This window comes from Eleutherodactylus coqui, chromosome 7, assembly GCF_035609145.1.
Source record: "Eleutherodactylus coqui strain aEleCoq1 chromosome 7, aEleCoq1.hap1, whole genome shotgun sequence".
Taxonomy (NCBI): Eukaryota; Metazoa; Chordata; class Amphibia; order Anura; family Eleutherodactylidae; genus Eleutherodactylus; species Eleutherodactylus coqui.
In genome coordinates, this window is record NC_089843.1 from 173024615 (window position 1) to 173052195 (window position 27581).

Here is a 27581-nt window from a genome sequence, read left to right on the forward strand (position 1 = left end):
CTCTGCATTTGTTCCCCCACCCTCGATTGACTTCTATGGGGACCTTTGGTGTTCAAATATGCAAAAAAAAACATGTTCTTTCTTTTTGCAGGACCAAAATATGGAAATATATATAAACCCATTGAATTCAGTGGGTTCTATTCTCTACGTACTGTGCACGCAAGGTTGCACATGCAAATATGTCCTTGTGAATCCGGCCTTAGACTGGGTTTCCACAGGGCATTTGTAGGATTGTAGCATGGCATACAGCCATGAACCACAATACAAATTTGCATGCAGATGACCCCATGTTTTCACAACAGCAATTTGTGGTAAACTGTGTGTATTTGTGTTTGTCGCACTGGTCAACGGACACAACCACGCTATATACATCCTGTTGACCATTTGCATATGTTTCCAATCATCCGCTTCCAATTAATCCTTTATAAAAACATCTTCCTATAAAAACCAAAAAACTGGAAATCGTAAAGCCCAATGCCCTTTAAATTAAAAAAATGTATAGTGTGAATACACGCTAGTATTGAATGTCACTTTGAGTGCACAGAATAGTTTTCTGTGTCATTCATGTACCCCACAGTTACCGTGTTTCCCCGATAATAAGACCTACCCTGATTTTCAGGAGGGAGGTTGAGGGACCTTGAAATATAAGCCCTCCACCAAAAATAAGCCCTAGCTGCACTACATGAAGAAAAAATAAACAATACTCACCTAGCAGCCAGCGTTCAGGTCCTTGCACTGGGCTGCGGCACTGCTGCAGGATTCTGTGTTCTCCTGAACATGACAGAGCAGTACTTCCTGATAGCGGGGCTTGATTACCCTACCACCAGCAAGCTAATTCTCTGATTGGTTAATCAAGCGCTGCATCAACCAATGAAAGCCGGCACTCGATTAACCAATCACAGCCATTCAATGATGTCATTCAATGAATGACTGTGGTTGGTTACTCGAGCGCTGGTTTTCATTAGCTGATGTGGCGCTCAATAAACCAATCAGAGCATTAGCTTACTGGCGGCAGGGTATTCATGTCCCGCTACCAGGAAGAACTGCTCTGTCGGCATTCAGAAGAACACAGACGCCTGCAAAAGTGACAGAGACCAGCGTGAGAAACTCGAACGCCGGCTGCGAGGTGAGTATTATAAGACCCCCCCCCCCCCCCCCAAAAAAAATAAGACACTGTGCCTCTTTTGAGGCAAAAATGAATATAAGACAGTGTTTTATTTTCAGGGAAACGCTATATCTGCAAAGTTCACTGAATGCACAGTAGTCCACATGCACATCACTGGAACGGCACGGCTCGCCCAGCTTATTCTAGACTTTTCCCTTATCTTTTCAGAACAGAACAGTAATGTATGAACACATGATAAATAACTGCAGCCTAGATGCCAAATCGGCTTGCAGAAGAAATTAATGTATGAATGTATCATATTTGTTTTCCTTCTAAATTCCCCACCGTGCAAGTAACAGGTGCAAAGCTTAAAGAACCTTGTTCAAATGAAGGTGTCCCAGATTCACACTGCAGGGACGGCTCAGAATCCGGCAACCGAACTCTTTGATAATGAAATAAGAAATGATAACGATTTTCCTTTAGTGTGATAATTAGTCAGCGAGGCTATGATTGCCGTGTCAGTGCGGCCCAGGTGGCTGGTGAGTGCATCTTAAGAAGACGAGGATGTAAAGACTTCTATGAGGTGGTAATGATTGTTCCTTTAATACTTTATAACATACTAGTACACTTTATCAAGAAGCAAGGGTTCCTGATTGCCAGCTAATTGACTTAGAATTGCATTTGTACCAGGGCTTAGAGCAGGCACCAATTAACACTTGGCAAACTAAAAAATGCATGCACATTTGACTTTCAAAAGAGCTATTCACATTTTTCCCCCTAACTTTTGAAGTCATGCAGAAGATCAAACATCCAGATTTGAGAGCAGCTTAATGGTTCTTCCTTGTAGAATCTTTTCAATACTACTAACAGCACAAAGGAGAGAACACTAATGAATATGAAAACTTGCTTCTTATTAATGCAGCGCGCCAAAGCTAGTAAATTAATTTCAATTTAAGACAAAAAAAAAGCTGTTGGGTAACGCGACAGATTTAAGGTTGAACTTACAAGTCCACCAAATTTACTGGCTGAAAAATTGTGTTTATGACACGGTGTCTGATATTATCTGGGAATGGTTGGAGTTAAAAGAGGGAAATGAACTTTTTAATACACGCAGTATGTGAGGATCAGCCACACTTCCATCAATTACTATAATTATACAAAGCAAGCTTGCAGAATCTGCAGTCCATTTCTCACACTGTTAATTTGCACTGTAGCGCACTGTGTCCTGAGGGGCTTCTGGTTGTAGGAATTGAGTAAGATCATGGGTAGCTATTCATAGTAAGCCCTGAGGGTTGACGACTGGTGACAGTCAAGCTATCTCTATCTTATATATAGCGTGCTTGTGACTATACAGATCGGAATAGTTTAGGGCATAACTACCAGATATCCAGGATGCAGCTGACCTTACATTCGAGCATATTGGCTAACACTCCAATTTGAGCATTTTTCCCTACATGTTTGCTATTAATCTCTCATTGGAAAATCATCTCTCATTGGAAAAGTTGTTTTAACCAACTATTGACCATAAGAGCTCCTGCACAAGTTGTACAGAGCCATATAACACCCATAGAAGTCTATACTGTATATCTCTATGCCTTCAATTTCCTGGATACATAGATGTTTTTTATTTGGATTCAGATGGATGCCGTATAATAGAGGCACTATAGGACAGCACATGGAGTGCATACTGCTCTGAGTTGTGGCATTCAGCATGCATGCATACTATAGTGTGATTGATCCTTATTTACAGAATTCTTTTGATTTCTGCACAAAGAATATGACAATCCCTTTATGTACAGTATATTTGTGTGCAATCAGCCAAAAGTACATTCGGACAACTGAAGGGACACCTGATTGTCAGCCACTTCACACCTCATGTCTAGGAGAAGCTTTAGACAAGCGGAAAACAAAAGAGCTGTGTTTGTACACATCAATGTATCGTCATAAATATTCATTAATCTGCATTCAGAGTACATCACACTTCTGGCTGTAATGATACTGAGGTTCATGCCGGTTTCTGTTGCTTTTTAAATGGCAGAATAGCATACATAGAGTGGGTATTATTCTATCTAGTTATTGAAGGTGTGGTCACCTGGGGTGTACACCCTCCTGGGGATACCCATCTTCTCCCTTAAGATAGTAACATAGTATGTTAGGCTGAATGAGGCCATGTCCATCTAGTTCAGCCTGTTTGAGCCCCCTTGTTGATCCAGAGGAAGGCAAAAACCCTAAGAGGCAGAAGCCAATTAGCCCTTTCGGATGGTTGGTACCACTTTCATAGAGACGCTGAACAACTTGATTTTTTTACACCCTGGCATCTGCCAGTTTTATTGAACACACAGAGAAGGATTACAGGCATCAGCATACTGCAGCATACTAAATCTGTCTGGGTTTCTAACCATAGTCTTTTTGTCGCTATACCCTACTTGGATGTCTAGGGGCGTCCTTCCCTGTCAGACTAGTGACCAACACAATCTGGTCCGCACCAGATCTCAGGCTTGTAGCTCCTGTTGCTGTGGAGGCAGCCTTTTCCCTTTGCTTTCAGCAGGGAACTCAAAGTATCTGGAGTTTTTAACTCCTCCAGACACACCCAGACAACTGTCACTGCTGATTAGCACACATTATGCCTGCTTTCACGCCATCTGCAGGCCATCCTGCGAACTATCTTGCTACAAAGTATACCTGATTGCTCCGTTTATATTAGTATGTAAAAATCCACAACAGGCATTAGGGTGATTTTAGATGGATCAATTATTGTTCAAAAAAATCATTCAGTCTTAAGACGAGCCGATGACGAATCAGAACTGTCTGCTTTTCACTTGTTTTTCATTTAATGCAGACAAAAAAATCATCATTGGCTTGTTCACTAATTCTTCAGTTTCAACAGCACCCATTCAGTCTTTCACTTTTGCTAATATGGCGAGAGTGAAAGACTGAGCAATGCTCTTTGGAATAAGTCAGAGATGTGCCTGCCTGTCTATACAGGCTGAATGAGAGCGAAAGAGCTAGCGATAACGTCACTCGCTCGATCAAGCAAGAATCGGCTTGTCTAAAAGGGCCTTTAATAGGACTCGGAGAATGCATGAATATCAGTTACTCATGATTCAACTAATTTTTCTGGACACAATCTGTCCTTTATTCATATACTGAAAGAAATTCACATAATTTATAGCAAATGCTGCGGCCTCCCTCTCCCTGAGACCCTCCATCTTGAATAACTAGACCCCTATAATGCTCTCTATTCCGATCATTAGACTTTCTGTTGGGGCAGAACATATGGTTGCACTACAGGTGCACAAATGCACCCGGATTATTCTTGTGCAACTAGCCTTACAAGTGAAAGTGATCGCACTTAGCAACTAAGGTACAATTCTGTTAAAGAATGTGATTCCCTTAAAGGGGTTTCCGTCATTTAAAAAAAAAATCAATACTTACCTATTCTTCCATAGGCAACCTTCTTACCGCATCTTCTCCTTGTTGATCTTCTTCAGTCCCCTGGGTCACCTGACTGCAAGCCGGATGGATCCTCTACTTCTAGTTATGATGCGTCTGTTCTTTGCATTCTTCTTCCTGCAAGTCAATGTAGGTTACGTCACTAGAGACGTCACGTTCACTGTCTAGGAAGGAATGCTGATCTACTGCGGAGACTGTGCATGCGTGCTGTCTCGCTGCAAGAGTTCATATACTATTGCAGAGAGACAGCATGCATGCACAGTCTCAGCAATAGCTCGGCAATCCCTGCCAGGCAATGAACACTAGCGACATAGCTTACATTTCCCTGCAGGAAGGAGACTGTAGAGAATGGACGGTTCGTCACCGAAAGAACAAGAATCATCCGGCTAGAGGTGACCTGGGAACTGCAGGAGCCGAGGGGAAGATGTGGTAAGAGGACTGACGGGGGAGGAATGGGTGAGTATAGAATTTTTGTTTTCTAATGACAGAATCCCTTTAAGTAAAAAAAGTCTTGGTAATTTTAGGAGATTTATCCTTAAATTTGGAAAATAATAAATATGAAGATGGGGGACCCACTCATGAAATTTTTGTACCAATGCAAACGGCCCCGAATGTGACTGCATCTGTTGATATCAGTAACTTGTGCTATTAGTTAATTTGAAACAGTTATGTTGTAAAATCACTCTGGTTTAATAAAATATTTTACTAGATATTTCCTATGAAGAATGAAGTCCATATTAGGAGGAAACATTCGTTTTATGTGGGAAAAGAATATTGTCTGCTTTCCAGTGTTCGAAGGGAAAATTGGCCAATGTGAGTGTACTTAACTGGTAGCAGTTTTATTGGGAGTATAAAATGCCAACGGCAGATGGTAACGCCTTCAAACAGGCAGTGTCAGGTGGCACTTCAATCTAATTGATTATTAATATGACTTCTGTTACATTTGTTTATTGAGAACAGCTTATGTTTTCTTCCAGTTAGCAGGCTTTTAATTGGAACTTCTGCCTTATATCACCTAAAGGCGTAACTCCTGCCGAGCCTCCGAAGAATTCCCCAGTGCATTTGTACCTGACATAATCTCTTATTGGAGTTATTAAGAGCATGCTATTTTCATAAAATAGGCCTCTGACTAACGTTAAGATGAAATGAGCATCTTAATTATGCCGCCAGTCACCCTGCTCAACGGATTATGAGGTTAATAAATCTTCTAAGATATATACAGTTATTATCCCATTTACTTCACAGTGGAAACCAAACACGACCAAGGCTATAATTCTTTAGGAAGTGGTTTAAACTATGAACATCTTAAGCAAAACCAGTTATTAATATGGAACTGGTCAACACGTTTCTACTATAGCAACCTCCATTCTTCTACCAGTTGGGCAATGGGTGCAGGGAGTTATAACAACTTATCCACAGTTTAGATCAGGGGTGTCAAACTTATTTTCACTGATGGACACATCAATCTTATGGTTGCCTTCAAAGGCCCAATTGTAATTGTATAGTAAGGGCTCGTTCACATGAGCATATTTGTGCGCATATGAACAGGACCCATTGCCTTCAATGGGTACATTCACATGAGCATATTTTTTCACGCAATGTCCAATCGCATGAAGAAATACGCAGCTTCACCTATTTGGGTGTGTATTATGCACAGCAATAGGCCATTAAAGACAATGGTCGTGGGAAACCTACGCGTTTGTGCACCAATTCAATGAGCCTATTTGGGGTTTTTTTGCATAAGCAAATTCACAGTGTATTTGCGCATCATAAAAACACACTAAAGTGGCCAAAAAACACAGGCGTAAGCAGTTTTTGGTCACACAAATATGCAGCACATTTGCACGACCAAAATGCACCTACACCTGTGTCAATGAGCCCTAATAGTGACTTACATAGTGGCTCCAGTAGAAATGGTGACCCCCCCCAAATTCGCCCGAGTAGTAATAGTTGACCCCCATAATGGCCCCAGTAGTAAGAGTAACTCCCATAGTGACCCAAGTAGTAATAGTGACTCCATAGTAGTCCTAGGGATGCTGTCTAACCAGAGGCCTATAGCATTCCCCCTACTGGTCTCTGGCCAGGCAGCATCCCTACAGGCTTTACACTTATCCAGGCTGTAACTCCGGTATTTACTTGCCTAAATAAATCCATATTCATTACAAACCAGTGTTTTGTAATCTATTGAGCTGTAGTGTTTTGTAATATATATATATATATATATATACACACTGTGAAAATTAGTTTGTATATTTTCTTTCTTTGTCCTTCATGGGATTCTATATAACCTCATAAATGTCAACCAAACTTGGTACACATACTCTTCATGATCCAACTTAAAATACTGGGGAGGGAGAAGTGGTTCAAAGTTATTGTACATTGCAACCAAACACAGCACAGCTTTCATTTTACTAGAGCAGTTTAAGGAATGATGATCGGTTGCTATGTACAACAATTTTTTACACAATCTCCATAAGTGAGGCCTATTCTATAATCTATGGTAAAATAGGATGCTTTGTGATTCAGCCTGGTGAATAATTTAGAAGTGTGGTGGATCCAGAATGCCTCCAAAAAACAGAAACCCATTGGACAAGTCCATCCAAAAGCAAAGAATTAAACATACTGCAAGCAAGACTAGCAAACAATGTGACCAACAACTTAGGAATGAAGAGGAAAGAGTCAGGGCATTAAGTGCTGCAGATCTCCGAATAGCATGAAGCGTGAATTCAGAAAGAGAGGGAAAGAGTCAAGGGCGGCAGAAACCAGGGAACAGCATGAGGCCCAATTTCAAGTATTGCGTAAAAGAACCAGTACATCAAGGGCTGCAGATGCACTGGGACAGCATGAGGCCAGAATTCAAAAAGAGAAGGAAAGAGTCAAAGACATCAAGGGATACCCAGGCAATGCCATGTATATAAGCTAGGAACATAACAAACTTATTTTTATTATTGGTATTATAGCTGCTCCTAGTTAAGGAAGTGTTTTATATAAACGCACTGAACATTGTGTAGTCATATACAAATTATGTGCATTGTTATGTTAATTAAGCACCCACAGTACTTTGGGAGAGGAGGGTGCCCAGGCTGGGACAGTGGGAGGGCTACAGATGGTGCTAGAAGTTTTGTTTTATTTTGGAAGAGCAGACAAACATTTTGAAGCACCACATGATTCTAAGGGGCTGATCACTTCTTCTTCATTCTCCCAAATGTGCTAGAAATAGTACATAACGTCATTTACTAATATAATGCCTTCAGAAATTCTGCATCGATATCCTACTTTTTATGGTACCAACTCCTTTGTATACTCTAATCTGCATCCCTGGCTGTATGGCACTCTCATCCAGAACATGGCTGCTGATGGAGGGGCATGGGATCTGACCTGTCTATCAGCTGGCTATTGAATAATATTGCACAGGACATTAGAAATTAACACATATGCAGTACAAGGCAGGACATCCATGTAGGTTTATATTTGAAAGCGGGAAGATAGACTGGCCAACCCCTTTAAGATGCGGTCTACTTAATGGGTGGAGCCAAAGGTGCTAGACAATCTGTACTTAGAAGATCCTGGGATGTAAATCTGGAAAGCATGCATTACTGAAAGGCAAGGACTAGCTAATTATTTTACACTAGTCATCTGCTTTAAGATGATTGGTGAAGTGCATCCAATAGTGAAATGTAAAACACACCAAAAAAGTCTAAAAAATAAGAATATAGAGTAATAGAAGTCACACTGTAAAAATCTGCAAATGGTTCATCTATTTGTACTTGGACATGCCTGTACAGTATCAACCTGCAAATAAGCACCATACTGCTAGACAGGGATGACTTTAAGTTGAGATGCCAACCAGATGAGGGCTAGAAGCTGGCTAAATGCCACTTTGCACATCTGCTACTTCTATTTCTCGGCATGGTGACTATGTTTGTAGGCTTTCTAAGTTGTGATCATTATTTAGCGTTGGTGACATGTACAACAGCTTGGAAGTTGTTATTGAAGTGACATTCTGTCCGGAGTTGATGATTCACCGCTCATCCATCATTCACCCTTCCTCACATATGACTATTGGAAGGGATTATTATATATTAGCATGGAAAATTCAGAACCTAAAGAGACTGCAAGTTTATGTTAAAACTAATAGCACCAAATACCATATCCTAAGCATTGCCGGAGTCTCAGGAGATGCAAGGATATACTAGATTAAATATGTGAGAAATGTTATATTTAGCATATATGGATCACATTTTCACAACTTGATTGACAGTCAATGATAGAAAAGTCTTGTAAGAGTTGATTTTTAGGCCTTAAAGGGGTTGTCTCGCGAAAGCAAGTGGGGTTCAGCACTTCTGTATGGCCATATTAATGCACTTTGTAATATACATCGTGTATTAAATATGACGTGTGCCGATTCCAGCCTCCTGATTGGCTGGAATCTGCACACCTGACGGGGCGGAGCTACGCGATGACGCGTACAAGGGGGCGGAGCCAGAACGCCGCTGCTGCCGAACCGAGCCGAAGGCAGAAGACCCTTCTGCGCAAGCGCGTCTAATCGGGCGATTAGACGCTGAAGTTAGACGGAGCCATGGAGACGGGGACGCCAGCGCAGGGAAGGTAAGTGAATAACTTCTGTATGGCTCATATTTAATGCACGATGTATATTACAAAGTGTATTAATATGGCCATACAGAAGTGCTGAACTCCACTTGCTTTCGCGAGACAACCCCTTTAACCCTTTCCAATCCACTGTCTGACATCTAAAGACATTCTGATTGAAGGCTGTACAGCTCCGATGTCGGAAGACGTCCGGCAGGGTATTCTTACTGTAGATTACTGGCCGCTCTGTTGTCGGGGACCTCTCCAACATGTCACATACCGCAGTACTGGCTCTGGTATGATGGTGTCATTGTATAATGGCAGAAAGACAAAAACCCCTAGGAAACCCTGAATCCTAAATTTGATTGCAAAGAGTTAAGTGTTAATTAAAAGCGAGTGATATATTTACATTGTGTGATGGATATGTCAGCAGAGTTAAATACTCTTGTGGAGTTGCAACCCTTATTGGCCAACCAGAGAAATTATATATGCAAAATTTTGAGGATATTTAATGCCCCTACACAGTGGAACAGAGACAAAGGGGGATTAATTTACATTTAATACAGACAGGGTAACAAATGGTAGGAAGAGCACAGAATTTACATAATGCGAAACTAAGGTCTGTGTGTAAGATGAAAGGGGGAGAGGTGATGATTAAGGATGTCACCAATTAGACTGGTGTCACATGGTCGTATTTGCGCATTTTGATTGCACGAAAAAAAACGCAGGAGGAGAGTGGAGGTGAGCCGGAGGTGAGCTGTCTCCCCACGCCCAACAGCATTGCGGCCTCGGCGTAAATGTGCCGAGGCTGTGCTGTCTGAACGGGTGCACAACCGTTAGATTTGTGCGCCCGTTCATGCGTTTTTATGGTGCCGGTGGGTGCACATAAAAACACCTACGGCCGTGTAAATGAGCCCGCAGGGCTCTTTTACTTGAACGTATACCGGATGCCGTTTTCACGGCCGGCTGATATAGGCTACGATCCGATGCATTGTATTCCAATGCATTAGATCACATGGCCATCACATGGCCATACACCCGCGGCGTAAAAGTGCCTGGCCGGGCCAATATAGCGTTGGGCGCTTTCACGCTGGTCAAAAAAAAATAGCCCTGGAACTATCTTTTCAGCCGGAATATGTTGGCCGCTGCATGGGCTCCTATGGGAGCCAATGACAGTGGCCAGAGAAGGGAAGTGGGAGGGAATTTAACAGTGTGACTGCTAAACGCCCTCCCTCCTCTCTCCTCCCCTCTGGCTGTTTGTAATGGGAGAGCGCGGAGAGGGGGCATAGTTCAGCTCTGCCCCCACCCATTGCTGGCTGTGGACAAGGGGCAGGTGCTTAGCTCTGCCCCCATCCCGCCCACTCACATTGCAAACAGCCATTGCAAAAGAAGGAAGGAGAGAGGAGGTGACCCATTGAAAGGGATGGAAGGGGAGGCAACGGCACTGCAACCTCGGCGTATATGCGCCAGGACTTGTGTAGTCTGAACAAGTGCACAACTGTTAGATTTATGCAGCCGTTCATGAGTTTTTACAGCGCGGGTGGACGCACGTAAAAACGCCTATGGCCATGTGAAAGGGGCCTGAGGCTGATGAGTGTGAAGTGTAACGAAGTGTCAGAGATGTTTAAAACTTAAAGTAGAATAATCCAAAATAATAGTTTCATGAATATCCAATACTTGAAAATTGTAAGACTCCAGAAGGGATAGAGCAGATTTTGAGTGCTTAGATGGAAAATACATTAAATCATATACCGCAAGCACAAGCACCAGCTAAGCAATCCAGTATCAGGGCATTTATAAGAAATATATTATAAAGTCAGTAAACCTGCCCTTTGTTTTTCCTAATTTATCCTGCAGAACGCCAGAGCTTTCTAAGTCCCCTCTCCAGGTTCATTTGAAAAAGGGCTTGTGGAGATAAGGGAACCCCTCTAAGTATATCAGGACAGACCCCTTTAATTAGGAGCATTTATTGGATATTTTATAGAAAAGCACCTACTGAATGTCAATTGATGTGCCTCTCATCCTGAATGGCTAAAGAGCACTAAGTGATCAGGCAAAAATGTTCCAAGGAATGTGCGCCAATCACTGCACTATGTAAAGGTGCCACCCATCACCTGACATATGAGCAAGCACCTGTTCGTCGAGTGATCACGTCTTTTATGCAGCACTTAAAAAATCATCGTTGTTGGCAGCACAGCATCCTGTGTGAATGGGACAATGATGTAACTCCCCAACAATGATGAAACTCTATGGGGGACAAACGATTTTTTGAACCATTGTCCGCCATCTAATGAATTCTAAATTGACCTGTCATTAACAGAAAACTGAAGACCTAACTCCTTCAGTAACTAAAACGTTGTGGATGCTTATGTGGTGCCTCCTGGAAAATAAGTCGTACATTAATGTGTGTGTAGTATGTGCTTTAATTTTGGGCACAACAGAGATTTGGGGTGCTACTCCACGGGTCCAATTAGTGTATTTCCTATACTTAAAACTACAGTAAAATTATTCAAGAAAGCACTATTGCAAATTCTACAAACTGGGCCTCACCATCTCACACTGCTACTAATCGTCCGACTTCTCTACCAGCTTGTCCTGCACAAAGAAAACACTGCTGAGTGAGAAGTTGGGCACTTAGCAGCAGCATGAGATAACAGCCCGGATTTGCGGGGAATACACTTCGGGAGGGCTTTCTCCCAGATGCTGCACTACAATGGCAAGGGGGGCCTGTGGGCCCCCCTGGCTTAGAAGCCAGGTCACAACTGCTACCCCTATATATGCGCTATTGGTATTATTTCAGACCTGCATGGAGGTTTTTGCAAAATGTAGCATACAGTATTTCATAGGAACCATTTTTGCATAGTTCACGTGCACCTAATTATTCACTTTTTTCTATAATTCAGCAACATTATAATACAAGAAAAAACATTCTAATTGTTTACCAAAAAATATGCGTGAAAACAGGCAACATAACAAAAAATAGAACAAATATAGGAGAAAAATTGAAAAAGTTGTAAAAAAGAAATCAATCTTGTATTTGATCTGTATTTTCATATCTGAGTGTGCAGAAGCCTGTCGGCCTCTATCATATGGCAGCATATTGTCAGCATTTTGCTTCAGTATTTGTAAACCAAAACCAGGTATGGAACCTACATAGAGAACATGTGTTTTCAACCCACCCTCGGTTTTGGCTTACAAATACTGATCCCAAATACTGTCTAGAATACTGGCTTATAAAAATGGCCCAATAGTGTGTTATGTGACGGTTTTGCTGCTACCAGAATATGTGAATATGCCTATAAACATTGAAAGTGACTTGCACAAAGTGGACAAACGTCATTACATTTGATTATCCTGCACTAAATATGTTTGCCCTATTGGAGAAGCAGTATTGTATGTTAGTAAATATCTTATACCTATTTGCATACTATAATTTACAGATCTAGAATGTTCATCGTGAGTGTTGCAATGCTTCACTCTATCAAATACCATTTGAGGACACTGTTAATAACTGCATGGTATTGGGTGGGAATTTTGACTGGCAGACCAAACAGTTTTATAACATTTCAACTCGAAACCTAAAACACGTAAAATCCAAATAATCCATATTCTAGACATCTCCTGTTAAACATGGATGCCATTATCACTCTTTAATAGGCATTTAAGTGGCTGTCTGTTAACAAGTGATAATGGATATGACTCTTCGATGGAATATTCCACATTGTTTCTATCGGATGTGATCCCCGAGAGTCAAAAGGTGCAAATTCCGCTTTGCATTTGGGAAAACAGCAACAGATGCTTCCTCGGAAGTTGAAGAATGATTTCTTTATGTAAATCCAGTTGTGGGCCCAGCAATATTGCTTATTCTTGTAGGGTATCCGAAGAGAATATAATGTAATCTGTCTTCATAGACTGCGCCGTTGTCTTCCTGGTAAATTCAGCATTAGATGGTCTCCACGTTACTCGGCAGGATGCCATTGCTGTATTAATCTGCCAATGAACTTTTTTCGCCTTGTGTTGCATTCGCTTCGACCTCCCACGGTTGGCTCAGAATTTTTTTTTCTTTAATTTGGCCAGAGAAAACGACTGAATAAAACACCTTTCTGCGAGAATATCCAAATACATAACACTGACTTCCCAGCACTGAAGTCAGTTAGCGCCTGCTGGACAACAACTGATCAAATTTGGTTTTGATTACTTTTGGACCTGGCTGCTTTACAAGAACTTTATTGGTCAAATTGAAGAGTGATTACATAGACAGCGAAGTGCGGTGACAAGTGCCATCTCTGTATCACATGAAGAACTGTCTCAATTAACATTAATGTAGAAAATGAAAGTCTGTAATTACTCATACAAATCCTACAGGTCTCTGTTTCTAAACGCAGGGTCTCTGCCAAAAGTGCTCAACTTCAAGATGACATTAGCTTGGCGTGGCGGAGTTTACATCCGATAATTGCTCTGCTATAGCTCTTCTCATTCATATAATCACTTGTTTGATTAATGTAGTCTGTACGCGCTTATTTATGGAATGAAGTTCTGCTTCTGGTTTGTATTTCCTCACTTTTTTCCCTCTTGTTTTAATGCAGCGACTGTACATGTCCTAGGGCTACATAGGCCGGTGTAGGCAGTTAGCTGCCGATTTCTCTACTCATAGTTACTTATGCTTATATAACACTTCATTTTCATGGCATGTGGCAATTTTCCTTTGTTAATTGGAACAAATGTGCCAATTATGGAGATTCATCTCTTGATACCAATCAATGAATAATTAGACATAACACATCTGTCTCTGAATGGAGAAAGGAGGTGAGCGCAGACAAATGTACTTGGAACAACTGTGTGAAATTTGTGCTTCTGTACCCATCATTTGCCAAAGAAGCACACTGGGTACCGTTCATCCCACGTATTTTGATGAATTTAATGAGAATGTCTTGTCATGTTCAGACTCTGTTTTTTTATTCCTTTTCTAATTGTAATGTAATGTAATATAAAAGGGAATATTATATTAAAGGGGAAGCATCACCACTTTGCCACATATGAAATAAACATAGGGGAGTGTAAAGACTTACCAAACAATGCAAACAGTCTTAATGAAAGAGTTTTAATTAAAAGGGTTGACTGGTTACTGTACAATATTCCCCCTTTAGTGGCCGCAATCCAGTACTGCAGTAGTCCTGGCAGTACTGGACCCCATGGACCAATATATACAGTATGAGGCCAGGATCACCAGCCGTGAGTGCTAGCATACCGGGCGTAAATCTCTCGCACAGAGGCATGCAGCAAGTATGCAGTGACATGTGTACTTTCTGCATGCCGCCAATTCCCATGCAGTATCTTGGCATGTATGTTCGCCTAATACGCAACAAGATAGAGCACGATGCAATTATTTTTCCTCAGACTGTATCACTTTGGTAAGCACAGAATAGATATAGTATTCTGGCTAAAAGTGCATGAGTGTTAGACCTACTGCAATTCACATTGGCGAGTTTTAGATTCAAGTTCTAAACTGGGTAAACTTGGACACAACTTGGACTTATTAAAATCAGTGAGCTTATTCAGAGAGGCAATTTTTTTTCACTGACTAATGGTACCTATAAAAACATTGCAGCATTTGGTCCATTTCATGAATGAGAGTAGAATATGCAATGTCTTCTTTCCCATACTTCGGACAGCACACATATGGGGCGTCCATGTGCTGTCTGGTGTGAGTTGCGCCTGAGGACCTCGCACACAGCTGTCTGAATATGGCCTTAGGCCCATTATGTTTCCCAGCTATTGTTCCTTGGAACCGGGTTAGTTGTTGGCCAAAAGACAGCAGCAGAAGCTGGGACTTTTACAGTAATGATTACAAACTGGTTTCAGCCTGCCCAAATAGGATTCATAACACATCCATAGACTAAGCTACATTTACGTAGGGAATAGGTACTATATTTTAAGAATAAAGGTCTGTTCACATCTGTATTAGAGCAGCACAAATTAATGGACGAAATAGAACAATATGCTTTGGGAAAAATACTGAATAACATGCCAGAAGCCCACGGCACCATTAAAATCAATGGGGTCCGCTGGGCACAGACTGTGCCACTCAAGTGCTGAATCTGGCACTTCCATCACTTTCATTGTTTGGCTCCTATGACAGAGCCAAAAAAAAGAAAAGACATGCACAGATTAGAGATGAGCGAACGTACTCGGTAAGGCCGATTTCGCAATCGAGCACTGCGATTTTCGAGTACTTCACTACTCGGGTGAAAAGTACTCGGGGGCACTGTGGGGCGGAGCATGGCGTGCTGGAGTGGGCGGTAGCAGCGCGGAACAGGTGGGAGCTCTCTCTCTCTCCCTCTCCCCCCCCCACTCCCCTCTGCAACCCCCCGCTCACCCACAGCACCCCCGAGTAGTGAAGTACTCGAAAATCGCGGTGCTCGATTGCGAAATCAGTCTTACCGAGTACGTTCGCTCATCTCTAGCACAGATGTAAAAAAAAGAGCTTAAATGAAATATTTTCAACCACTTCATGCTTTGCTGACCTGATATCAGGAAAAAGAAACAAGGAAAATGGCATCTAATCAGATAGAGTTTTACAAGATCTTGGTTTCTCATAGGAAAGGAAGAGAGACCGAGATTAGATATAAGAAAAAACTTTCTGACAGTGAGGGTGATCAATGAGTGGAACAGGTTACCACGGGAGGTGGTGAGTTCTTCAATGGAAATCTTCAAACAAAGGCTGCACAAATATCTGTCTGGGATGATTTAGTAATCCTGCATTGAGCAGGGGGTGGACCTGGAGGTTCTTTCCAACAATATGATTCTAAGGAGTTTCTACACGTGTAGTTTTACACAAATTTAGTGGTGCTACATATGTACAGAGTGGACTCACTTTTCAGGAAATAGGACAATGATCAAGGGCTCTTGACTGAATCAGATGTAGAAACACATGAGATAAATGCTGCTCAAAGTCATGTGTTAACGTATTCAAGTGTTTCAGAACTATGATGGTAGGTCATGAGCCCATTACTATTATTGCCTGGGAGCCTAAACTTCTCTGTTAGCCCATGGCAATATAAGTGAATATGATCATTTTAGAAGCACTTTTCAATTTTTGAAGTGTTGGGAATGAACCAAAGGAAAAAAGGAAGGGGCAAGATGAAAGAACATGGCTCTAGTGCATGTTGAGTGAATGCTGACTTACTCATTAAGTTGCTGTACGGTAGACATATATCTATATTGTGACTGCTCATTGAGCAGAGTTAGTTTCCAGTGACAGCCCTGGCCCAGTCTGCATTAACGAAGCTTTGCTTACATATTAAACTAATTGAAGTGATGTTATTTTTCCTTTTGAAGTGCACATAATGTAGCAGCAAACTCTCTATACACTACAAGAAATAAAAGCTGGATGAATGTTCTCATTAGACAAGTGAACATCCTGCTTTGCTTCTTGTTTTTATTCCTCTTGCACTTTAGATTAATAGTTTCATCTATTGCTAATACTAAAACATTCTATTTAGGATGCAATTTACATAGATAGAACCTTTCCCGATAGCGGCTGATCTGTCACACGGCTCAGCACATAATACATAAAATTAACCAATTTACGGAAGGGAGAGGTATTTATTTATGACACGGGAGCTCTGCATCTATTTGTTCTGCCTTTATTTGTGCTGCTAGTATCAATCTACTTCAGGACATTGGACTATTATTAATGGCTTATGACAAGACTGAAGAAGTCATTTATGGATTTTTGCTCACCAGTGCACTCTTGGCCACCGTTCTGAGCCGAGAGCGGTTCAGCTCTGCAATTACATGCACAGTGATCATTAAATTGTTTCCAAAATATAATATTCTTGCAAAGTGAAAAATGTGCAATAGAACTGTTTCATTTACTGAGATAAGTTTTGATGGAAATGCCAAGTAGGCAATAATATATTCAAATGCATTCTTTTATAGGTGGAATGGTTGAAAAATGAGGATGTCATTGATCCTGTAGAAGATCGCAATTTCTACATCACAATTGATCATAACCTCATCATCAAACAAGCGCGGCTTTCAGACACTGCCAATTACACATGCGTTGCCAAAAATATTGTGGCCAAGAGAAGAAGTACTACAGCAACTGTAATTGTATATGGTGAGGCATTGATGCATTGCTCAAAAAAATAACTGGAGTCTAGACACTGCGCAGGCTATTTAGAATATCTATTGAAATATAGAGCTGGGAATGGCAGCATGTAATCTGTAGGATTCATAAATCTTTAGGGTAATCCATTAAGGTTCATTTATGAGCAAAATATTTATGGGCTCGGAGCATGCCCTCTGTGAATATGTGCTGCTATAGGCAGACACACACACCGAGCCAAAACGTATCAATCTATGAGAAGCACCTAGCATAGAGATAAGTAACAATAATGATAATAACTATGTTGCTTCTCATGAGGCATTGATATGTGGCTGGGAGATATGTATTATGATCATTTGTTTATTTACTACTTTGTATTTACTAACAATTAGAATAAATATAATCATTTGTTTATAAATATAGGCCATCCCATTCTGCTGTCAGAAGGCTGCTTTCACACCTGCGTTAGGGTCAGTTCAGGGTTTCAGTCTCTCTGCTCCATTATTGGAGGAGAGAAACTGAAATAAAACTGAAAAAAACAGATGGTTTTTTTTAGCCATTGACTACCATGGGGTTTCAAAAAAATGGAAATAAGGGAGATGGAATAATACCTCCACAGTGGCCCTTTCCAATAGGTTGCACTGTGGAGATATTATTCCATCTACCTTATTTCCATATTACCCAGAGGAGCATGAATGGCCTTTTGAGTCTCCTAAACTCACCGTCTAGGTGCTCTCCTAAGGAGAAAAGATAGCAAAAAAATAGAAAGCATACAGAAAGGCTTCCATTTGGTCAGGTTTCCATATTTTTGAATGGAAATATTTAATTTCAGTTTCTCAACTCCAAAACGGAAAACCTGAACTGACCCTAACGCAGGTGCGAAAGCAGCTGACCTTGATGGGTATACTGCAGTGAGATACAGTAGGCACCATATAGGCACAACCTATACACATGACCAATGTTTGAGAACTTTTTGAAAAAGTATGTCCTATCAATCAAATGTTCTGCAGATATATTGTATAATATAATGCATAATTTACCCTATACTATAGATTAGCCTCAGACCTCTGCAACCTAGTGCTCTCATTCTGCTTCTTCCTGCTTTATATGGCCATGGAGTTCATCGCTGATTTATGTATTCTTAGAATATATATTAGGGGTTACATTATCCCATATAAAACTATATTTCAATAAATGTAACTGCAGTGTTTCCCAGCCAAGATTTTGTGGAACTTTGGGGTTTCTTGGAGCAAAGTTATGGCATTCCTTACGGCCCTTTCCCACAAGCGTATTTGTAAATGCCTGTAACATGGATCCATTATATGGATGTATTACATATGAAATCGCTGGATTTTGTCAGCAGTGTTTCATCAGTATTTGCATGCGTTTTTGTGTTCATTGCCTTTATTTTGTACTGTGCAAAAAATTTATCTGTTTTTTGACCAATTGAAAATAATACCAATGAATGCAAATATAGATGAAATACAGATCTAATATAGGTGCAATTCAAATGCATCCCTACTTTAATCATTCTTCATAGACTTCAATAGGCGTATTGCATCTGAAGGATGAAACCGGTGTATGCTGCATTTTTAACACATCGACTGCCACACTAGAAAGAACATTTCCTTGGAGCCACGGTATACAACTTACATGGCAGTTAATATATGCATGTGAGTTATATATAAATGACAAGGCCTTGGGTTTAAAATTAGTGTGAGTTAAATACGACTCACATGGATGGCAGTTAATGTGTTAAAATGTGTACATTTTTTTAAGCCCATGTAAACAGACTCATAGATTTTTATTAGCTCCGTATTGCAGACCCCAAAATATGGATTAAATATGGATTTGAAATATGCAGACGTCTATATGACAACAAGAGCAAGATTCTATAGTCTTAATAGAAATGAGTTAGGGCTCAGTCACATGGGCATATCCGCGCCCGTGTTACTGCAGGAGGAAGACGGCCATCCCTGAAGACGGATGTCTCTCTGCAGCGCCGGGAGAAAGAACATGTGAGTGGCTTCATTGCCGGTCATGTGTTCTTTCTTCAGCGCTGCAGGGAGTCGTCCATCTTGAAGTACGGCCGTCTTCTTCCTGCAGTAAGGGCTCAGTCACACGGGCGCATCGGCGCCTGTGTACGGATGCCGATGCGGCCGTGTGATGAGCCCTTAACCATAAAGCACTTGCTAGAAGAAAAAAGAATTTCTTCATAATGAAAAAAATTGGCTGTTACTGCATTGTTGTGTCATTGTATGATGTTTAACGATGTACTGTAATAATTTGTTTATTCCTAGTAAATGGTGGATGGTCCACGTGGACAGAGTGGTCCGCATGCAGTAATCGGTGTGGGAAAGGTTTCCAGAAGCGTACAAGAATGTGTACAAATCCTGCCCCGCTCAATGGAGGCGCTGTCTGTGATGGGCAAAATGTCCAGAAGATAAGCTGCACTACCCTCTGCCCAGGTAATACCATGATAGGACCTTATAAGGATCTTTGATACATTGATACCATATCCTCAAAATGTAGTGTGACAACTTGGCCTGGTATTTACCTTATGGGACCGCCATCTTTCCTTTACCATATGGGTGGCAACACGCCAGGAAATCACGTCCAAACCAACATTTTACTAAAAACTAGCTTTTCCAGTGTTTATTTTCATCAATACACAGGTATCTTCACACTACTGTTATAAGGCATCACAATGTAGATGCCATGAAAGCAAAACCTGGCCAGCTGGCTACTAACTATATAGGTTCTTTAGCATAACTGTCCAGGCCTAGTGCAAACATACATAATTCATACCCTTCAGAGTGTTAATCTAGAGCCGTCCACCCCTGTCAGAATCGCGGCTCTCTTGGGTAGCAGCAGCTGCGCCATGGACCATCACAGGGTTTGTAATGGACCTGAGATCATGAATACAAGAGTTTTTCTGTCTTGGAAGCACAGCCAAACGGGTGTTTCTTGATTAATGAGTGGAACCAACCCTTTCCCTGCCACACATTTCCTCAAGGAGTCTGCTTTCAAAATCCCTAATGGCCATTTTGGGTACTGCTTCCCAACAGTAGTCAATAGGCTAGTACTAGTGGGATCCTGGCTGATCATAAGTATGAAAGGGTAGCAACACTCAGTCTAAAAGGACTGAGCTGCAACACCAAGCATAGTGCATGGATCACAGTAGCCAAGATATATCTAAAATTACACTTTCAGAATGCACTTTCAGAATACATTTGTTTAACCCTTTCTTCAAAAAAATAAAATTCTTATGGCACTGAATAATAACTGAATGTTGCATTTTCTGAGTACTGTCAGTATAATACAACTGAGCAATGAGATCACAAAAACTAATCACAAGGCGTGTTCCTTATTTTGAATTTTGCTATATATGTTCGCCTCAATAAGACCCATTTCAACTTCTCTATCTTCATTTCATTTTCTACTTCAGAGGACGGTGAATGGACAGCATGGAGCAAGTGGTCAACCTGTGGAACAGAGTGCACACATTGGCGCCGTAGAGATTGTGCCAATCCCCCACCAAGAAATGGAGGGAAAGACTGTGAGGGTCCCGTACTACAGTCAAAGAACTGCACTGATGGATTATGTATGCAAAGTAAGGGCAAGACTGCATTACTGATAAATACCAGCTGTACCCCATAATTATTCTGTGGTAGTACTAAACAGTCTGATTATTCTCAGTATTTTCTGTCTTCCTGCTATGGCATCCTTTTATGTATCGGTGTCCATGCTAGGAGCTATTCTTAATTATTATGTTTGTCCAATTTAAATGTTTTCATTTTCTGAGTGTAGAATATTTTATCGTGCTGTCTATACATGGGAGAAGCCACCTCGCCTGAGCTGCTTTTAACAACATTTAGAGAGATACTTTACAGCAGCTTCATAGGCCATACACACAATGGACTGGAGCTGACTCATTGACTTGTATGGACGACTGTTCTAGGCATGCACTGTGACCTGTACAGAGATTACTTTGGAGGGAGGGGAATAGGTGGTCACAACCTATTGTGAATGGTGAATCCTGTGTTATCAATATATAGACATTAAGGTTTCAGTTTAATGTCACCTGTGGTGTTAAGGCCTTAGTCACACGGGCGTAAATACGCACGTATATACGCGCATAAAAACCCACGGGCGTATTTACGCGCGTATATACGCGCGTAAAAACGCACCTACAAAAGATAGAACATATTGGTGGCAATGGACATGGTCACGCGTTTTTTTAACGCGCGTATATACGCGCGTATTTACGCCCGTGTGACTAAGGCCTTAAGGTGCGTTTAGACGGAACGATTATTATTCCAAAAATTGTTCAAACAAATTAAATCTTTCAGTTTAAACGCGAGTCAATGACGGAATCATGAGTGAGAATGGTGCTCTTCGGTTTCAGCTGGCATTAAAATCATCATCAGCTTGCTGGCTTCTCATTGTGTTTAAACACTAAGTGTTCAGAGTTTCACATAGGAATGTGAGACACTGAACGAGAAGTGACCAAGAAGTTCTAGATTCCCAATGATGATTTGCCTGTCTAAACATCCTGCACGAGGGGCGCAGGTCATGATACTACCAGCCCGTTTGCTAGGGCAAAAGGTTTTTGTTAGGTCTAAAAGCAACATAAGTGCGATGATTGATGCAAAGTTTTCACTACATATATATACATTGCAAGAGAAACTTTTAAAAAATCACCCAAAATTCCTTAAAATATGTTTAACACAAAAATGTAATTTCTATAATCATTCTCTTTAAACAGTTCAATGCAGTTAGCTGTAGTGGTGACTACAGGCCACCAAAATGTTAAAATGGAACTCTTTCTATATAGAAGATTTGGGGCTTGGTATAGGGAAAACAGGGAAAACAATGGGTTCATTCTGATGCCTCTTTTATGCGCCCTCGGGTACAAAAAAATAGGGCCTCTCTATTTCGTATGGTTTTGTGTGCCAAAGAGCCCCATAAAGGCCTATGGGAGCTGTGCAAACAATACACATCTGCACGCGCGGGTATGCATTAAACGCTGCCCATACCCGCGATCACTGGCACCTCGTTAGGCTAATTTGATCAAGTGAGTGATTCCCTCACCCGTGTACACAAAGTATTTGGGCAGGCCTGCGTGCATTATACACTCATGCCTTGGCGAGTGTATTGCCTTCAGAGTAAGGAAATGAATAACATGCATGTAGACATCCCATATTACAGCCTCTAAACTGATAGACTTGCTGCCTTTATATTAAGGACATGTCTTTTACTTAAAGATATATTCTGGGCTTCTTTTCTAACTGACTAAATCTTTCCTATGGATAGATCATCAGTAATTGATGGACAGGGATCTGCCACTCGGGACCCTTGTCCATCAGCGAATCATCCAGCCTGCTGTCACTGCAGTGGGCAGGATGAACGTCATCAGTGGTGAGAGGAAGCAGGAAGAGCGCCAGCTTCACTCCCATTGAAATCAACTCCTATACTTCCTGTTCAGAAGTGAGCTTTCCATGCCATGTGCCAACTTCAGAGGGGGACCCCGCTGGATCATGGAAGCAGGTGAGTATATAAAATGCATCACCCGGGCCCCCATCATAACTTTTGCTTATGGTGCAGTAGGGAGGGGACACTTTCCCTTTAATGAAGTAATGATAAAATCAACTCCAAGACTTAAAACTGTTCTCTAAGTTGTTTTTCTTCCAAAGTGTCCTGTAGTTTTGATGAATGCCATAAAAGCCATACTGTAGAGGGAAGAGTATTTATAGAAATGTATTATGTATTTTCTAGATTTGCCTCTTTCGTTGAATGCATTTACATGACACGAGAGAAGGAGAGCTTCCCATTACCATTATTCTTTCATAAAACTCTGTAACACTGAATTCCGTAATGAAAAAGCCAGTAGAATATTGGCACACGTAGCCCTGGGGTGTTTCTAGTTCCTTAGTGTCTGGCTTTAATGGTAATATTTTAATGGTTTCCTATATACAAGTCAGAAATGTATAATCCTGCTCTATGATCCATCACTGCTGAGAAGATTGATTTGTCATGCTTTATAGCTCTGTCTGAAACTAACAAGTTGCTTCGCTTTCTCTCTGTCTTTAGTTTTTTTTCCTCCTCCCTATTTCTCAGCGCTGTCATCAGTTTTGTCACTTTTATATAATAAGTTCAGCATTTCATATTTACTTGGTACCTGAAGGGGGTAACAGTGATCATCAAGAATCAGTTACAGGAGATTGCATGCGCCGTTGTGTGCAGATTAAAGGGAAGCTTGCAGGCTGCTGTGAACTGACATTTCTTTCTGTCTACTTTATTACTTTTCATAAAAACAGGGTTACTGATTTCAAAAATGCTAACTCAGTCTAGGGCGATATGGCAGCTTTGGTCGCAACACACGTTGTTTCACCAAAGATTATGCTATGGCCCAGAGGAGTAACTTGAAGCTCCTGGGCCCTGATGCAAAACTTGTAACAGGGCCCCCAACTATATTGCTTTATTCATAGTACTGGGTTCCCTATATGGAGAAGAGAGGCCTCATGGGCCCCATAAGGCTCCTGGGCCTGGGTGCAACCACATCCCCTGCATCCTCTATAGTTACGACCCTGCTACATCATATCCTGATGTAAGTGAATGAAGATGTGTTGGGACTCACAAGTTGCCCTATTTGCAGCCCAAAGAGTGCTAGAAATCCCAACTGGCTGGATCACGTAATACGCCCATGTTTACTTACTGTAGGATGCAATGTAACAGGGCCATAGTGCCATCTATCGTTGTAAACCATATATTGTGGCCAAAGTCGCTGTGAAGCCCTAGCCTAAATGTCAACCTTTTTTCAATCCATTTCTCCTCATATACCGTCTAGGTGCAATCCCCTTTCTGACACAAGACTATAGACCTATCACTAGCCAAGTGAAAAACCTACTTCACACTGATGAGGGGCAATCACCCCGAAAGAGCTGTATGTGGATGGTTATTCTGGTTTTGGCTCAGAATTCCCAGTCATTGTTACAAGGCTTGTTTAAAAAGTCTGACATTGACTTGCAAGAATGCTGCCTTCCAATAGATGGTGCTGATGAGGTATTGGGTTCTATTTTCTGCGTATTGCACATACAAATATCCCCATGTGAAGCTGTCCTCGCACTTGCATTTTTTTCCTTGCAGTCTGTTTTTTGTTAAATAGGTTATGCTGGACCAACTCTAAGTGACTCAGACTTGTACAAAAGTGTGTCAGTCTTCATGAGTTCCATCCCAGATGATATTTTGGCAGAAGCCCTAATAATCTTTTTTTTCTTCAATTTCCAGATCAGTGGCAGGGAAAAACATATTGCAAAAAACACAAGTGTGCACCGGCAGTGCCTTATCCCTTATTATATATTACACAAGTTACATATCAAACAAAGAAAGTTACTTGTAAGCGGTCTTCCTTATGTCTCCTTACAGCCCCTTTTCCTGCACTCTCCCCCGGCATCCCACTGTTATTCTCCACAATTGGGACCTCTTCCTGCTCAGGTTTCCAACTCTTTTAGCATTTAGTCCAGCTGAACTGATGAAGGGGTTTTGCCCCAAAACATGTTTTCCAATGCTGATTGTCTATTTTATCAATTAAAGGAGAAATCTCCATCTAGTGGTTCTGATTATTCAAAGACTTTTTGGAACGCTGTATCGAGCCACCAGTTGACTGTCTTGGCACTCCTCCGTTCCTCCCATCTAGGCCTGGTTTACTGAACGTGAAGATGTATACATAGTCATCATATTGTAATGCTTCAACATCCATATTTTGGACTTCCTGAAAGAAGTATGTAGGCTTCCAGATTTTTTCTTCTCGTTAAGGGTGAATCTCGAATTTTCTGGATTACTTAAAGAGAAATTTTATCTATTTTTAAAAATGGAATATTCTCCCAGCATGTAAAAAAGAAATGATGCAGTTCATTGTAGTGACAATCCCCCACTCTGAGGATAAGTGATATTGCCAGTTCTTAATAGAAGGATCTATACTCCGGGATATATTAAATTCCACACAACAATAACAATGTTCAACATTTTAAAACCCAGCGTGCTTCCTCCGTTTTTCCCAACTGTGCAAACAGAGAAGTCTTTAGACATAAAGCTTTTCACATATAAACCGCACTCCGGTGCACTAATTACTTGTTCAATGAATTTCTAAAAAAAAAAAAAATGCAATGTTTTGTTATAATATAAGGAAATGCAGGGGACTAATTTCTCCACACCCTGGAAATAGCTTGCGCCCTCACAGCCTGCTTAATTGCACAGCATGAATATTACTGTATGCCTGTGTGAACGATTATTAAGATAACTGCATAGAATCAAAATCCAGCATGAAAACAATTTTCATTCCCCCTATAATTTTTTTTATTTATTGGTCTATTTCCTTACATTATTCCGATCAGTAATACCTCAAACACAGGAGAAAGTAACGTTCACTTTAATGTAGAATGTAGGAGCATGGTTGTAAGGAAGCTTTAATTGGATTACTGCCGTATTTTGGCTGCTGATTAGCGGATCCATCAGTGCTTCATTAATATCGCGGCGACAGATCAATACGCTCTTTTATTAGACTGTGTATTCTGCCATAAATCTACAATCTATACAAATATTGATTCTGTTTGCAGAAGTGTTTTACCCATGAAGCTGTAGTTATTATCTCATGCTTACTGTGGGGTTTCTCGTATGTCACATTTATTCAGACCTATGTTCTTGCTGTTATCGGGCAGCCATCTCTTTGTTTGGCCATCTACACTCATTGTCGAAAAAAATCCATATCCTAGAAGTTGTTGGAATCAAATGAAACTTTCTCTGTGTGATTGTAACGTTGATATAAGTAAGGGATAACAATATCAGAGCAAACAGATATTTATGGCAGAAAATACAACACTTGAAGGGAGACTCTAGTACCCTGTTGTACCGCCTCTAGCTTGGATACAAGATGTGATATGGGTGGGCATGGAGGCTCTAGAAACATGTTGTACCGCCTCTAGCTTGGATACAAGATGTGATACAGCTGGGCATGGAGGCTCTAGTACCCTGTTGTACCACTTCTAGCTTGGATACAAGATGTGATACAGGGGGCATGGAGGCTCTAGTACCCTGTTGTACCGCCTCTAGCTTGGATACAAAATGTGATACAGGGAGCATGGAGGCTCTAGTACCCTGTTGTACTGCCTCTAGCTTGGATGGAAGATGTGATACGAACAGACATGGAGGCTTTAGTACCCTGTTGGGCGACCTCTGGCTTGGATATAACATGTGATACAGGCATACATGGAGGCATACTGATTTGGAATTGTATCCTGAAGCATAATGGTCCACTCTTGCTGTAACTGAACCTCTAGATTGTGTAAATTCGTAGGCTGTCGAAGTTGGCATCCCAGATGATCCCATACATGCTCTATTGGTGATAAATCTGGTGACTAGGCAGCCACAGAAGTGTGACAATGTTGTGGAGACATTCCTGTGACCGCCTTGTGTGTGCGGCTGAGCATTATCCTACTAGAAAATGCCTCTTTGATGCTCCGCCATGATATGAACACATGTGGCTGCAGGATGTCCTGAACATATCGCTGAGCTGTCATTGCCCCTCTACCACTATTAGGAGTGACCGACTGTCGTATGCGATGGCACCCCAGACCATCACACGAGCAGGGGGCAGTGTGACATTCAACAGCAAAGGCAGGATTGAGGTTCTCACCCCGAGGTCTCCAGGCATGAGTAAAACTTTCATCAGTGCGAAAACTAAACATCAATTTGTTGCTGAAGACAACCCAGATTCACCCTGTAGCAGTCTAGTTTCATTATTCATGACACCACTGTAAATGGAGGTGATGGTGAGTGGGTATAAAAGGCAGTACTCATAATGGGAGACATGAGACCAAATGTCCTGCAGCCAAGTGCCTATAAATTGCTCCAACAGACACAGGGACCTGTAGCAATGGGGCCATCTGTCTTTCGATGATGAACAACAAAACGGTTGGAGCTGCTCATGCTTGTTGGACAATCAGATAATCCTCTCTGCTGGTGGTCTGCTGAGGACATCCTAAGCCTGGTCACCTTATGTTTGGTCCCAACACCTCCTAACAGTCTGGTTAAAACAGTCCAGGGCAATTTATTGATATGATCATCCAGCTTCTCGCATGGCAACAATTCACCACCTCCCAAACTTTGTTAACTGGGCGAAATCTCTCAAATTACATTATAGAGGCATCTAGTGGTCAACAAGCTCTACACAAGCAGAATAAGAGCTCTCACTGCACACAAGGAGCCTCTGAGAGCCTTTTCATAAGCCAAAAGTGGAACCACTTTTAGGGCCTCAAGTGACTA

At 41.4% G+C, this 27581-nt stretch overlaps 1 protein-coding gene across 2 annotated transcripts in view; it reads left to right on the forward strand.

Annotated features, from left to right (window-relative positions):
- UNC5C (unc-5 netrin receptor C) overlaps positions 1 to 27581 on the forward strand; it is a 358450-nt gene that overhangs the window by 270999 nt on the left and 59870 nt on the right. For both annotated transcript variants that reach the window (XM_066574021.1, XM_066574023.1), the window contains 3 exons: positions 17090 to 17270; positions 19559 to 19726; positions 20707 to 20871. In XM_066574021.1, coding sequence (XP_066430118.1) covers positions 17090 to 17270; positions 19559 to 19726; positions 20707 to 20871 — 514 coding nt within the window. The remainder of the gene's footprint in view (positions 1 to 17089; positions 17271 to 19558; positions 19727 to 20706; positions 20872 to 27581) is intronic.